A 16,610-nucleotide genomic window follows, 5' to 3' on the forward strand; every position below is an offset into this window, starting at 1 on the left:
CATAGATCCTTGGAAGTGGCAACTGTCGTGATGATGTGGTCCAGAAGGAATATGGCATGCTTGCCTTCATTGGTCGGGCCATAGAGTATAAAAATAGGCAAGTCATGTTGCAGCTTTGATAACTTTAGTTAGGGCACATTTGGAATATTCAGGTCCGATTGCTACACTACCAGAAGGTTGTGGAGGTTTTGGAGAGAGTACAGTAGTAAGTTTACTAGGATGTTGTCTGGTATGGAGGGTATGCGCTACAAGAGATTGGACAAATTTGGCTTGTTTCCACTTGAATATCAAAGGAAGAACGAAGACCTGATAGAAGTTTACAAAATTATAAGGGGCATAAATGGGATGGTCAGGAAGAAACCTCTCCCCCTGATGGAGGGATCAGTGACTGGGGGCTTAGAGTTAAGGTTAAAGTGCAGGAGGATTAAAGGATAAATACCTTTTCACCCAGAGGATGGTAGGAATCTGGAAACCTGTAAGAAACCCTCACTACATCTACAAAGCATTTAGATGTGTACTTGCTATGTCAAGGCACACACGGATACGGGTTGCCTGCTGGAAAATGGGATTAGAACAGGTGCTTACTTTGGACAGCTTGGATGTGATGGGCAAAAAGACTTTCTTTTATGCTGTATATCTCTATGACTCTAAGTGTCAAGAAATCTCAAATGTGATTTGTGAATAATAGTGCTTTTACCAATGGAGTGCAGTCTGCAATTATAAAAATGTAAGTACTAGAACTATATTCCTTACTATGTGCGTGGGTACTTGTACATTTTTTTTCAATCATGGGGCATGGACCTCACTGCCAGCATTTATTACCCATCCGTAATTACCCCTGAGAAGCTGGTGGTGAGCTGTCTTTTTGAATTGCTGCAATCCTTGGCTGCACGTACATCCACAGTGCCTCTAGGCAGGGAGTTCCAGGATTTTCCAGCAACAGTGAAAGAATAGCAATAGAGTTCCAGGTTAGGATAGTGTATTGCTTGGAGGGGAACTTCCCATTAATCTGTTTCCCAATCCTTCTAGGTGTTAGAGATCACAGATGTGGAAGATGACATTTAAGGCACCTTGGTGAATTGTTGCAATGTGTGTTGGTAGTGAGGAAGTGAATGTTGAAACTACTAGATAATGTGCCAGTCAAGCACATTACTTTGTCCTGGAAGGTACTGTTTCTGGAGTGATGCTGAAGTTTCACCCATTTAAGATATTACATGAGTAGACGTGGTAGGTGAAGGAGGAAAGGATGATGGGTGGAAGAACGTATGAAGTTGGCATTAGGGTTTTGAGGGGCCATGGGATAGATGGGCCATTAGGGTTCATGGGATTACCTGGGAAGGGTGTGGGCTGTCTGGAGGGATGTTTTATAGTTTTTCCCTTTCGGGGAGGTAAAATACCTTTTGTGGTTTTGAAAATGCATGCATTTTGCATTAAAAGAACATAAACATTTTGGGTCTTGCAAACTTGTCAAGAAACTGAGCAAAAAAATGGATTAAAAATAACACACTGATGGCCATTTAGAAGTGTCTGGATACACAAAACCATTGGAGGATTTGTGCTGATGACTGATTTCCCAATCAGTACTTTCACAATGGTGGAGGCTGTGGATATGCAGTGTTAATTACTTGAGCGAAATATTGGTTGTCATTAAGAATTAGTTGAAGCAATTTCGATGTATTGTGAGTTTTTATATCAATTAATGTGTGTTTTTTCAACAACGGCATCATCCAGAGGCTGGCAACTTTACTTTCTGTCAGCTTGCCTCCTGGTTAACGCTCACCCTGGATAACCGTTGGTTGGAGGATTTGGGAGTCAGGGCTCAGTGGAGCCTTGGGTGATGTGTAGATTGGCATTGGAGGCAATTAAAGGTTTGGGGGTGAGGTACACGGGACAAAAGGGTGAGAAGAGGAGGCATGTTTTCTGTTTAAACCTTTATTTTTGAACGTAAAAGAGTGCTGGAGCCCTCAGTCAGCTTTTCCACCCAACTAACCTTGAAAACTAAGTGAATTCTTAGGCTCCTCCTCAGTCACCTGGCCAACCTCCCAGTGCAGCACATCCTCCCAGACCAAAATTTACAAATGCAGCACTTATTTCTGACGAGTCTGCACCCTTGACCTGGAAACAAAGCTTAGAGCCAATTAACCAGCCTTTATCAACTTTGTTAATAACATCCTCAAAGAAAACTTGCAACAATCTCATCAAATACAATTATCCATTCACAAATCCATGTTGAATGTGTCCAATCAGATTATTGTTATTTAAGCATCTATTTATCCCATCCTTTATAATAGAGTCTAGCATTTTCCCTCCCCTGATACTCAGCTAACAGGTCTGTAGTTCTCCCCTTTTCCCCCTTCCCAGTACCAACACTTGTTGCATTCAAACTGCAGAAACAATTTCAGAATCTGTAGAATTTTGGAAGATGGTTGTTAATGCAGCTGCTATCTCTATAACTTCCTCTTTCAACATTGTTGGCTTAAAATATTAAGTCCCAGGGACTTAGCAATCCTGAGTGCCATTGTATTCTTCAATATAACCTTGTTACTGATACTAATTTCCTTCAATTCCTTTCTTCCTAGCTCCCGGGACTTCGAATTCTGGAGGTTGTACTCTGTGTTTCTCGTTGGAGACAGATACAAAGTAGTCATTTAGTTTCTCTGCCTCAGGGCATTGTGGGTCAATCTACAGCAGATGGACTGCAGGGCTTCAAGAAAGCAGCTCATCACCACCTTCTCAAGGGCAACTAGGGACGGGCAATAAAACTGCTGGCCAGCTAATACTCCCACACGTGAATAAAAAACATTTCCCTATTGCCCATTATAAACTCTCCTGGCTCTACTTGCAGTAGACCTACATTTGACTAAGCTAAATACTTCCTTTTTACGTACCAAAGGAAATAGTACTGTCCATTTAAATGTTGTTGGCCGGTTTACATTCACAGTTTAGATCAAAGTAGTGCTGGAAAAGCACAGCAGGTCAGGCAGCATCCGAGAGCAGGAGAATCGACGTTTCGGGCAAAAGCCCTTCATCAGGAATAGAGGCAGGGAGCCTGCAGGGTGGAGAGGTTTACATTCACATTCTAGTCTCCCTTTTTTTAATCAGTTCCTTGGTCCTCCTTTGTTGCATTCTAAAATTCTCCCAATCATCAGGTTTATTATTATTATTTCTGACAAATTTGTAGACTTTTTAAAATCATATACAATCCTTAATTTCCTTTGTTAGCTACAATTGATTTATTTCTAAGGGTTCTAACTGGAACATTGTGTAGTTGTTGTAAACTATGTAATAATTCTTTAGAGGCAATACATTGCCTATGTACAGCCATCATACTTCTTAAAGTATTTTCCCAATTCACCTCATCAATTTACTCCTCATATTGTTATAATTTTCTGCATTCAAAGTTAACACCTTAGGTTCAGATTAATGTACCTCACTTACAAACACAAGATATCACTCTACCAGGTTATGATCACTCATCAGTAAAAGTTATTTTATAACAAGATTATTAATTTAATCTTTTTCATTATGTAATGCTAGATCTAAAATAGCCTGTTCCCTAGTTAGTTCTCCAACATACTGTTCGAGGAAACTTCCTCTAACATACTCCAGAAATTCATCTTTCACAGCATCAGTACTCATGAAGTTTATCCAATCTATGCGCAGTTTAGTCCCCAACAATTACTGCATTACCGTTGCTACATGTACCTCTACTTTCTTGATTTATACCTTGCACCACATTAACACAACTGTTTGGTAGCCTTTGAACAATTCTGGAAATGTGTTGCTGGAAAAGCGCAGCAGGTCAGGCAGCATCCAGGGAACAGGAGAATCGACGTTTCGGGCATAAGCCCTTCTTCAGGAATCAGGTTATGATCACTCCTGAAGAAGGGCTTTTGCCCGAAACGTCGATTCTCCTGTTCCCTGGATGCTGCCTGACCTGCTGCGCTTTTCCAGCAACACATTTCCAGCTCTGATCTCCAGCATCTGCAGACCTCACTTTCTCCTTTGAACAATTCTGACCAATGTTTGCTGCTCCTTGCTATATCTTGGCTTTACCCAGATTCCACATCTAGCTTTTCTGATGAGATCCTCCCTTACTAATATACTGACTCCATCCTGTATCATCAGCACATCGCCTCTTCTCTGTTTTTTTGTCTGTCCTTCCCAAATGTTAAATATCCTTTAATATTCAGTTTCCAGATTTGATCACGCTGTGGCCAAGTTTCCAAAATGACAATTTGATCATGCCCATTTACCTCTATTTGTTCCTTTAAATCATCTACCTTGTTATGAATGCTGTGCATTTTAGTAGAGCACCCTTATTTTTTCCTCTCTAGTAATGGTCAGAATGACAAACTGCAAAGACCGATGGGACTAAAAACTGACAAGGACAAGCAGCTGCCAGCCTGTATCCTGGTGTCTTCCAACAAGTGGCTGTAGAGATAATGGATGCATTGGTTGTCATCTCCCAAAATGCCCAGGCCCTGAAAAGATCCCAGATGATTGAAGAATCACAAATATAACACCTCTACTCAAGAAAGGAGAAAGACAGAATTAGGAAACTGCATGCCACTTAGGCTAACATCTTATTCACAAAATGCTAGAATCAGTTATTAAAGAGGAAATGATGTGGAGATGCCAGAGTTGGACAAGATCAAATATCAAACAACATCAAGTTATAGTCCAACAGGTTTATTTGAAATGTCAAGCTTTCGGAGCTCAGCTCCTTCCTCGGGCATGGTATGAGGCAATAGCAGGAACTTCAGAAACCATAATGCAATCAGGCAGAATCAATATGGTTTTGTGATTGGGAAATTGAGTTTGACAAATGTATTAATTCTTTGAAGATGTAACAGGCAAGGGGAGAAAGGACAACCAGAGTAGAGTAATCGAGTTTCCAAAGGGCATAAAAATTATTACAGAACCTAAGGTATTATGAATGATACATAAGCATAGATAAAGGACTCGCTAAGTAACAGGAAACAGGGAGTTAGGAGCGTTTGTTACATTTTGAAATCCAAAAACTGACCAGGTGGAACATCACAGGGATCAATGCTGGGACTTCAACTATTTATGACCCATGTTCAGTTGAATGATGGAACCAAATCTTTAGGATGGCACGGTGGCTCAATGGTTAGCACTGCTGCCTCACAGCACCAGGGACCCAGGGTCGATTCCAGCCTCGGGTGACTGTCTGTGTGGAGTTTGCACATTCTTCCCGTATCTGCGTGGGTTTCCTCCGGGTGCTCCGGTTTCCTCCCACAGTCCAAAGATGTGCAGGTCAGAGTGGATTGGCCGTGCTAAATTGCTCCATAGTGCTAGGCGCATTAGCCAGAGGGAAATTAGTCTGGGTGGGTTACTCTTTGAAGGATCGGTGTGGACTAGTTGAGCCAAATGGCCTGTTTCCACACTGTAGGGAATCTAATCTAAAAAGAAAATCTGACATTGCAGAGACAAATAGAAAAGCAAGGATAATGTTATGGAAATATAGGAAAATGTTACAAGTCATTATTAAAGATTTTATAACAAGGCTCTTAGATACATTCAAGGTAATCAGACAGAGCCAACATGGTTTTGTCAAAGGGAAATCATGATTAATTAATATTTTAGAACTCTTTGAAGAAGTAACTTATGCTGTTGATAAAATACTGAATATACTGTATTTAGATTTCCAGACTTCATTGATAGGCTATCAGAGGCTATTGCTTAAATTAAAATCTCATGGTGTAGGGGTTACATTTTGGCTTGGACAGAAGATTGGCTATCAGGAAGCAGAGAAGAAGTGATTGCTGGGCCTCTTGCTGAGATATTTGTATCATCGATAGTCACAGGTGAGGTGCCGGAAGACTGGAGGTTGGCAAACGTGGTGCCACTGTTTAAGAAGGGTGGTAAAGACAAGACCGGTGAGCCTGACCTCGGTGGTAGGCAAGTTGTTGGAGGGAATCCTGAGGGACAGGGTGTACATGTATTTGGAAAGGCAAGGACTGATCCGTGATAGTCAACATGGCTTTGTGCGTGGGAAATCATATCTCACAAACTTGATTGAGTTTTTTGAAGAAGTAACAAAGAGGATTGATGAGGGCAGAGTAGTGGACGTGATCTATATGGACTTCAGTAAGGCATTCGACAAGGTTCCCCATGGGAGACTGATTGGCAAGGTTAGATCTCATGGAATACAGGGAGAACTAGCCATTTGGATACAGAACTGGCTCAAAGGTAGAAGACAGAGGGTGGTGGTGGAGGGTTGTTTTTCAGACTGGAGGCCTGTGACCAGTGGAGTGCCACAAGGATCGGTGCTGGGTCCTCTACTTATTGTCATTTACGTAAATGATTTGGATGCGAGCATAAGAGGTACAGTTAGTAAGTTTGTAGATGACACCAAAATTGGAGGTGTAGTGGACAGCGAAGAGGGTTACCTCAGATTACAACAGGATCTGGACCAGATGGGCCAATGGGCTGAGAAGTGGCAGATGGAGTTTAATTCAGATAAATGTGAGGTGCTGCATTTTGGGAAAGCAAATCTTAGCAGGACTTAGTATTGAGTACAGGAGTTGGGAGGTCATGTTGTGGCTGTACAAAAGATTGGTTAGGCCACTGTTGGAATATTGCGTGCAATTCGGGTCTCCTTCCTTTAAGAAAGATGTTGTGAAACTTGAATGGGTTCAGAAAAGATTTACAAGGATGTTGCCAGGGTTGGAGGATCTGAGCTACAGGGAGAGGCTGAACAGGCTGGGGCTGTTTTCCCTGGAGCGTCAGAGGCTGAGGGGTGACCTTATAGAGGTTTACAAAATTATGAGGGGCATGGATAGGATAAATAGACAAAGTCTTTTCCCTGGGGTTGGGGAGTCCAGCACTAGAGGGCATAGGTTTAAGGTGAGAGGGGAAAAATATAAAAGAGACCTAAGGGGCAACTTTTTCACGCAGAGGGTGGTACGTATATGGAATGAGCTGCCAGAGGAAGTGGTGGAGGCTGGTACAATTGCAACATTTAAGAGGCATTTGGATGGGTATATGAATAGGAAGGGATTAGAGGGTTATGTGCCGGATGCTGGCAGGTGGGATGAGATTGGGTTGGGATATCTGGTCAGCATGGACGGGTTGGACCGGAGGGTCTGTTTCCATGCTGTACATCTCTATGACTCTAAGTAGGTCTTTTTTAAGCTGACAGGCTGTCACAAGTGGTGTCCCACAGGAGTCGGTGCTAGGGCCACAACTCTTTACAATTTATATAAATTGTTTGGATGAAGGACCTGAACGAAAGGTAGTGAAATTTACTGATGATACCAGGATGGGCAGGAAAGTAAGTTGTGAAGAGGACATAAGAAGCCTACAAAGGGATATAGATAGGTTAAATGAGTGACTAAAAACCTGGTAAATGGAGCATAATGTGGGAAAATGTAAAATTGTCTATTTTGACAAAAAAAAGCATATTATCTAAATGGTGAGTAGTTGCAGAGCTCTGAGATGCAGAGAGATCTGGGTGTCCCAATGTATGAATCATGAAGGGTTATAGTACAGGCACAGCCAGTAATCAGGAAAACTAATACAAATGTTATGTTTTATTGCAAGAGAAATTGAATGCAAGCGCAGGGAGGTTATGCTTCACTTATACAGAGCAGGGTGGGACCACGTTTACAGTACTGTGTACAGTACTGGTCACCATATTTACAGATAGGTATTGATGTGGTGGAAACAGTTCAGAGAAAATTTACTGGACTAATACCTGAAATGAGTGAACTGCCTTGAGGAAAGGCTAAATTAGTTAGGCTTGTGTCCTCTGGAGTTTAGAAGAATCACAGATGACTTGACTGAAACATAAAAGACCCTAACGGAATTTATGACTGGAGGTGGAAAGATGTTTCCTCTTGTAGGAGAATCTAGAACCAGGGGTCACCCATTTAAAACCAAGATGAGGAAGTATTTATTTTTCTTTCAGAGAATTGAGAATCTTTGGAATTCCCATCCTCAAAAGGCAGAATGTTTAAATTTTTTTAAAGGCAGAGAGAGATAGGTTCTTGATGACCAAGGGGGATGAAAGATTATCGGGCATGTGCAGGAATGCAGAGTTTAAAGTTAAAATCAGATCAGCCACGACCTTATTGAAAGGTGGAGTGGGCTCAAAGAACCAAGTGACCTACTCTTGTTCCAAAGAACCAAGTGACCTACTCTTGTTCCAATACAAAAATTTTGCAATGAGCTACAGATAGGTTAACGGAGTGGGCAGATAAAAGGCAGATGGACTATAATGTGAAAAACTGTGATGTTGTCCAAAATAAAAACACAACATTCTGGAGAAATTCAGTGGGTTTGGCAATATCTCTGAGCCGAGAAACAAAGTTAATATTTCAAATCAGATATGACCGTCAGGAAGAATAGTAAAGCACAATATTATTTCAAAGGATAAAGACTGCGGAACGCTACACTACACAATCACAATAAATCAATATGCAGTTACAACAAATATTTACAAAAGCAAATAAGATGTAGGCTTTCATTGTAAGGGGGAATGGAACATGAAAGTTGGGAAGAATTATTCCAACTATAAAGCATTGGTGAGACTGCTTCTATATTTTTATTCTGATCTGCTTAACGAAGGATATAATTGCTGCAAAACAGGTCAAAGAAGGTTCACTCAGCTTATAGTTACTTAAGTATGGAAGAATGAAGGACATCTTACTGTGACATATACGACTCTGAGGCTTTGATAGAATGCAATGCTAAGAGATTAAGTCCTATTGTGGAGTGTTCTGGAACGAGGGGGGAATGGTTTAAAAATAAATGGCTTCCCATTTAAGGCAGAGTTGAAGAGGCTTTTCACAGATGGTCATTCATGTTTGAATTCCTTTCACCGGAGAGCAGTAGAATATATCTATTGAATATATTCAAGACTAGGTTTGGCAGATTTTTGATCTACAAGGCAGTCAAGGGTTACTAGGAAAGTGGACTTAAGGCCATGATCAATTAACTGGTGCAACAGACTTGAGGAGCAACAAATGTCTACTCCAATTTCTATTTTGTACACACCTATACATCAACTCTAAATCTGCTGAAGTTGAATCAACTCCTTCAGAGACTGGAGCCTTAATCCAGCATCTTTGACTGCTCTGCCATGCTGCCACAGGCATTCATCTCCAGGATGCGGCTATCGCTTGTGTGTGTACTCACTCACAGTCTGAGTTCCACGTCATTATTGATCAACTGTGAGGTCCTGAAAAACATGAACCACTTTATATTAGATTAGATTAGATTCCCTACAGCGTGGAAACAGGCCCTTTTACCTTCAGCCCAATCAGTCCACACTGACCCTCCGAAGAGTAACCCACCCAGACCCATTTCCCTCTGATTAATGCATCTAACACTATGGGCAATTCACCTGACCTGCACGTCTTTGGACTGTGGGAGGAAACCCACGCAGACACGGGGAGAATGTGCAAACTCCACACAGACAGTTGCCCGAGGCTGGAACCGAACCAGAGATCCTGATGCTGTGAGGCAGCAGTGCTAATGTTTTGGGGGCCTACTGTTAACAAAGATAGACACAGGTGACAAAATTCAACAATGCTCTCTGTGCTAGTTCAGCCTTTGGTTAACTGAGGATAAGTATACTTGAGGACCAGGATCAGGATTTCGGAAACTTACAGTCGGCACCGCAAAGCACTGGGGATTACATCCAGTGGAGCGTATATAGGATCCAGCAAATCGAGTGGCAGGAAAGGTAGCCCGACAGTACAACCCTCTCCCAAACCAACATGTCCAGCATTAAGAGGCTAGTAACTAAATGGAAGATGTCTTTCATATGCCTGACTAGACTTCTAAAGTAACAGCGCAACTCAGGACTCAACTACAGCTGGAGACTCCCAGCAAAACAACAAAACCCCTTTAGGGATACTCTCAAAGCATTGATGAGCAGATGAAACATCTCCACTGACTCGGGAGACAAAAGCAAAATAATGCAGATGCTGAAAATCTGAATATACATACAGTAGGCCTTTCAATCTGCCACTGTCCAAAATTATGGCTGATCAGATTGAGGTCTAACTCAATATACCCAACTACCACTGATAACTCTCGACTCCCTTGTTCATCAAGAATCTCTTCAGCTGTGCTCAAAAATATGAACTAAAGCCAGAAAATACTGGAGAAATTCAGCTTTTCATGCAGCAAGTGTGGAAAAAGAAACAGTTAAACCAGAGGTGGGGGACCTTTTCATGTTGGAAGGCCGCATTATGTTAGTTGTAATCTACTAAGGCCGCATCCAAGAAACTTCAATTATATATTCTTCAAAATCCACATTATTTTGTAAAAATCTAACTACTATGTACTAAATAACTAAAAAAAATGTTAATTCTAAAGTTAACTCGCTGGTATTTTAAATTCATTCACTTTAAGATTAAAATAAAAATAATAAAAGGACGAAAAAAACATAAATAAAAAATAAAAGACTTGTTCTGCAAAATTTGGATTCATTCAAAAGGCCACACACAATGGCCCAGAGGGCCGCAGGTTCCCCACCCCTGGGTTAAACATTTCAAATCAAATAAGAGTCTTCTTTGCAGCTCACAGATCTTAGCTTAAGACTGATGAAAATAGAGAAGTTTCATTTGAAAGGACTCAACATATTGAGACACCTATACATCAACTCAATCCAGAATGTGCGGGAGTGAAGTCTTGAATCCTGCCCCACGTGTGGCAGAGTCTACAGGTCATGCATTAGACTGACCAGATATCACTGAACCCATGGATGGGGAATGGAAGCAAGTCATCCTACATCCCAAAGGGATGCTTAACAAAAAAAGAGATAACAATAAGTCATGCTTGACTCTCAGTGTATCTCACTCAGCACTGTAGTGTATCGTGCGTCACACCATGCAGTGTTCTTAGTAACAGTGAGTCACATGGAAGGACAGTGAGTCATACCAAGCACTGTATTGATTGACAGTGTGTTAATGAGCATTTTTTTTTATCAAAGGTAGAAATGAGGCTTTTTTTTTATTTTTACAGACTAGTGCCAAACAAAAAATGTTCGGGCAAATGCCCAGCAATCACATCATTACTAGACTTTAACTATATAACTATAATAATCCATCAGATGTTCAAAACATGTCCTGACAGATGGAACCCTTAAAAAATTTCTCTACTTCAAGTCATTATTCTCTACTTCAGTCATAACTATGACTGGGATTTCTTGGAAATAAATCAGTTACCTATTTTAATGAGAATTACAGAAACTGAACAGTGAACATGTTTGACGAACTTAGGTTAACAATCCACCAGGATCACTCTAGAGTCTGCAGTCATGCAAGGTTTGGGATCAGGTGGGTGGGGGAATAGAGATGAGAGACTCTGCATTGTGTATTTAACTGCTTTTCCTTGAAATTATTATATATGAGAAAAGGCTGATGTGAAGTGGCAACTGGGGACAAAAGGTAATATGCAACCTGACCAACTTAAGGTGGTACCCTTTGGAGGCGCAGTGGGTCCTTGAACATTTAACTTTGGCACGTCTCTCCGTTGTGGTTGTGCTGCTTGTGGCGCTGGCTGTTTGGACAATGTGTGGGTCTGACCAATCTGTCTGAATATTGTATCAGGACCAGACTCGTGTTGGTTCACTCAATTCCTATTTAAAATGCAGCGAGCAAGCAGAGTTGGGCACCCAGTCAGAAGACCCATTTGAAATAGTCAGTGAACAAGTTGGAAAGGCCATGCACTGTTAGCTGACACTTCTTATTAACCAGACAAGGTATTGTGTAAATGTGTACACACAGAGTCCTGGACATGATACTCCACTGCCTCTACAAACAGTGACTGCACCACATTCCTGGCAAAAAACATACCACTGTTTTCCAGAAACATACCACTGAAACTTAGATGTTATCCTCCTCAGAAAATTTTATTTTGTTTTCTACAAAGTCCACACTGAAGTGATTATTCATTCTGAAACGCAGGAAAGGTCAAACTGCGTGTTTTCACTCCATCAATACTTTGCAGTGAGCAGCAGCAAGGACCTGAACTCAGCATCCTGTAGAAACGTGGTACAGCAAATCATGTTCTATGTTGTCTTTCAGTGTGGCACCAGGCAGAGTACGGGTTAATAAGTAGGGACACACAAACAATTGCAGCGAGTCTGCTCTGCCCAGTATTCCAGTTCCAGTACAGGGGCAATGAGAGTGTTTACATGCTTCATCAGTTTCTATAGAGCTACTCAGCATTGCTACTTCTTCTGTGTACTCAGTGGTTTAAGGAGTTGCCACAACTGCTTCTTCCTGTCATTAATGCAGCCTGCAAATAAAACACAACCAAATGAGACATTAGCTGGAACCATCAATACGAGGAGAAATGGGAGCTGTCTACACGGGAACAGCTGACAGAAGACAAACTTCCACAATTGTCAACACATTGTAATGAGCCAGCACAGCAGGACTCCCAGCTCCAATTGCCAGACTGTTTGTCTGGGTTACAATGGCAGTAGGTACACACTTTGGCCCATGGTCTATTTAGTACCCCTGGGCAATCTCAGTCAGGAAGATCCTCAAACCATATCACCACCCACTGATCCCTGTATGTCGAGTGATAACACGTCATCATAAATTGTCACATTATCCGCAGCCAAAATTCCTACGTAGATTCTTTTATCATATGGCCTGATGTGGGTTTGGATTCTTTTATCATATGGCCTGATGTGGGTTTGGGTTCTTTTATCATATGGCCCGATGTGAGTTTGGGTTCTTTTATCATATGGCCTGATGTGGGTTTGGATTCTTTTATCATATGGCCTGATGTGGGTTTGGATTCTTTTATCATATGGCCTGATGTGAGTTTGGGTTCTTTTATCATATGGCCTGATGTGAGTTTGGATTCTTTTATCATATGGCCTGATGTGGGTTTGGATTCTTTTATCATATGGCCTGATGTGAGTTTGGGTTCTTTTATCATATGGCCTGATGTGAGTTTGGATTCTTTTATCATATGGCCTGATGTGAGTTTGGGTTCTTTTATCATATGGCCTGATGTGAGTTTGGGTTCTTTTATCATATGGCCCGATGTGGGTTTGGGTTCTTTTATCATATGGCCTGATGTGAGTTTGGGTTCTTTTATCATATGGCCTGATGTGGGTTTGGATTCTTTTATCATATGGCCCGATGTGAGTTTGGGTTCTTTTATCATATGGCCTGATGTGGGTTTGGGTTCTTTTATCATATGGCCTGATGTGAGTTTGGGTTCTTTTATCATATGGCCCGATGTGAGTTTGGGTTCTTTTATCATATGGCCCGATGTGAGTTTGGGTTCTTTTATCATATGGCCCGATGTGAGTTTGGATTCTTTTATCATATGGCCTGATGTGAGTTTGGGTTCTTTTATCATATGGCCCGATGTGAGTTTGGGTTCTTTTATCATATGGCCCGATGTGAGTTTGGGTTCTTTTATCATATGGCCTGATGTGAGTTTGGGTTCTTTTATCATATGGCCTGATGTGAGTTTGGATTCTTTTATCATATGGCCTGATGTGGGTTTGGGTTCATTTATCATATGGCCTGATGTGAGTTTGGGTTCTTTTATCATATGGCCCGATGTGGGTTTGGATTCTTTTATCATATGGCCTGATGTGGGTTTGGGTTCTTTTATCATATGGCCCGATGTGGGTTTGGATTCTTTTATCATATGGCCTGATGTGAGTTTGGATTCTTTTATCATATGGCCTGATGTGAGTTTGGGTTCTTTTATCATATGGCCCGATGTGGGTTTGGATTCTTTTATCATATGGCCTGATGTGAGTTTGGATTCTTTTATCATATGGCCTGATGTGAGTTTGGGTTCTTTTATCATATGGCCCGATGTGGGTTTGGATTCTTTTATCATATGGCCTGATGTGAGTTTGGATTCTTTTATCATATGGCCTGATGTGAGTTTGGATTCTTTTATCATATGGCCTGATGTGAGTTTGGATTCTTTTATCATATGGCCCGATGTGGGTTTGGATTCTTTTATCATATGGCCTGATGTGAGTTTGGATTCTTTTATCATATGGCCTGATGTGAGTTTGGATTCTTTTATCATATGGCCCGATGTGGGTTTGGATTCTTTTATCATATGGCCTGATGTGAGTTTGGATTCTTTTATCATATGGCCTGATGTGAGTTTGGGTTCTTTTATCATATGGCCCGATGTGGGTTTGGATTCTTTTATCATATGGCCCGATGTGGGTTTGGGTTCTTTTATCATATGGCCCGATGTGGGTTTGGATTCTTTTATCATATGGCCTGATGTGGGTTTGGATTCTTTTATCATATGGCCTGATGTGAGTTTGGGTTCTTTTATCATATGGCCCGATGTGGGTTTGGATTCTTTTATCATATGGCCTGATGTGAGTTTGGATTCTTTTATCATATGGCCTGATGTGGGTTTGGATTCTTTTATCATATGGCCTGATGTGGGTTTGGATTCTTTTATCATATGGCCCGATGTGGGTTTGGATTCTTTTATCATATGGCCTGATGTGAGTTTGGGTTGTTTTATCATATGGCCCGATGTGAGTTTGGATTCTTTTATCATATGGCCCGATGTGGGTTTGGATTCTTTTATCATATGGCCTGATGTGGGTTTGGGTTCTTTTATCATATGGCCCGATGTGGGTTTGGGTTCTTTTATCATATGGCCCGATGTGGGTTTGGATTCTTTTATCATATGGCCTGATGTGGGTTTGGATTCTTTTATCATATGGCCTGATGTGAGTTTGGGTTCTTTTATCATATGGCCCGATGTGGGTTTGGATTCTTTTATCATATGGCCTGATGTGGGTTTGGATTCTTTTATCATAAGGCCTGATGTGAGTTTGGATTCTTTTATCATATGGCCTGATGTGGGTTTGGATTCTTTTATCATATGGCCTGATGTGGGTTTGGATTCTTTTATCATATGGCCCGATGTGAGTTTGGGTTCTTTTATCATATGGCCTGATGTGGGTTTGGATTCTTTTATCATATGGCCTGATGTGAGTTTGGGTTCTTTTATCATATGGCCTGATGTGAGTTTGGGTTGTTTTATCATATGGCCCGATGTGAGTTTGGGTTCTTTTATCATATGGCCCGATGTGAGTTTGGGTTCTTTTATCATATGGCCTGATGTGGGTTTGGATTCTTTTATCATATGGCCTGATGTGGGTTTGGATTCTTTTATCATATGGCCCGATGTGAGTTTGGGTTCTTTTATCATATGGCCTGATGTGGGTTTGGATTCTTTTATCATATGGCCTGATGTGAGTTTGGGTTCTTTTATCATATGGCCTGATGTGGGTTTGGATTCTTTTATCATATGGCCTGATGTGGGTTTGGATTCTTTTATCATATGGCCTGATGTGAGTTTGGGTTCTTTTATCATATGGCCTGATGTGGGTTTGGATTCTTTTATCATATGGCCTGATGTGGGTTTGGATTCTTTTATCATATGGCCCGATGTGAGTTTGGGTTCTTTTATCATATGGCCTGATGTGGGTTTGGATTCTTTTATCATATGGCCTGATGTGAGTTTGGGTTCTTTTATCATATGGCCTGATGTGGGTTTGGATCTTTTATCATATGGCCTGATGTGGGTTTGGATTCTTTTATCATATGGCCTGATGTGGGTTTGGATTCTTTTATCATATGGCCCGATGTGAGTTTGGGTTCTTTTATCATATGGCCTGATGTGGGTTTGGATTCTTTTATCATATGGCCTGATGTGAGTTTGGGTTCTTTTATCATATGGCCTGATGTGAGTTTGGGTTGTTTTATCATATGGCCCGATGTGAGTTTGGGTTCTTTTATCATATGGCCCGATGTGAGTTTGGGTTCTTTTATCATATGGCCCGATGTGAGTTTGGGTTCTTTTATCATATGGCCTGATGTGGGTTTGGATTCTTTTATCATATGGCCTGATGTGGGTTTGGATTCTTTTATCATATGGCCCGATGTGAGTTTGGGTTCTTTTATCATATGGCCTGATGTGGGTTTGGATTCTTTTATCATATGGCCTGATGTGAGTTTGGGTTCTTTTATCATATGGCCCGATGTGAGTTTGGGTTCTTTTATCATATGGCCCGATGTGAGTTTGGGTTCTTTTATCATATGGCCTGATGTGAGTTTGGATTCTTTTATCATATGGCCTGATGTGGGTTTGGATTCTTTTATCATATGGCCCGATGTGAGTTTGGGTTCTTTTATCATATGGCCCGATGTGGGTTTGGGTTCTTTTATCATATGGCCCGATGTGAGTTTGGGTTCTTTTATCATATGGCCCGATGTGAGTTTGGATTCTTTTATCATATGGCCTGATGTGAGTTTGGATTCTTTTATCATATGGCCTGATGGGAGTTTGGATTCTTTTATCATATGGCCCGATGTGAGTTTGGGTTCTTTTATCATATGGCCTGATGTGAGTTTGGGTTCTTTTATCATATGGCCTGATGTGAGTTTGGATTCTTTTATCATATGGCCTGATGTGGGTTTGGGTTCTTTTATCATATGGCCTGATGTGAGTTTGGGTTCTTTTATCATATGGCCTGATGTGAGTTTGGGTTCAAGTCAGACTGTTTGAGGAGAAGGCAAAGACAACTCTTCTCTTTAGGCGTGGGCTTC

At 41.2% G+C, this 16,610-nt stretch overlaps 1 protein-coding gene across 2 annotated transcripts in view; it reads right to left on the minus strand.

Moving 5' to 3' along the window:
- Positions 1 to 11,869: 11,869 nt before the first annotated feature.
- The window catches only part of ttll9 (tubulin tyrosine ligase-like family, member 9), a 167,463-nt gene continuing 162,722 nt past the window's right edge, over positions 11,870 to 16,610 (minus strand). For both annotated transcript variants that reach the window (XM_087994999.1, XM_043710053.2), the window contains exon 14: positions 11,870 to 12,279. In XM_087994999.1, the coding sequence (XP_087851125.1) occupies positions 12,212 to 12,279 (68 nt within the window). In that variant the 3' untranslated portion in view covers positions 11,870 to 12,211. The remainder of the gene's footprint in view (positions 12,280 to 16,610) is intronic.

The sequence above is a fragment of the Chiloscyllium plagiosum genome, unplaced genomic scaffold (genome assembly GCF_037043375.1).
Source record: "Chiloscyllium plagiosum isolate Xiang-an unplaced genomic scaffold, Cpla_swu_hap1 HiC_scaffold_15, whole genome shotgun sequence".
NCBI lineage: Eukaryota > Metazoa > Chordata > Chondrichthyes > Orectolobiformes > Hemiscylliidae > Chiloscyllium > Chiloscyllium plagiosum.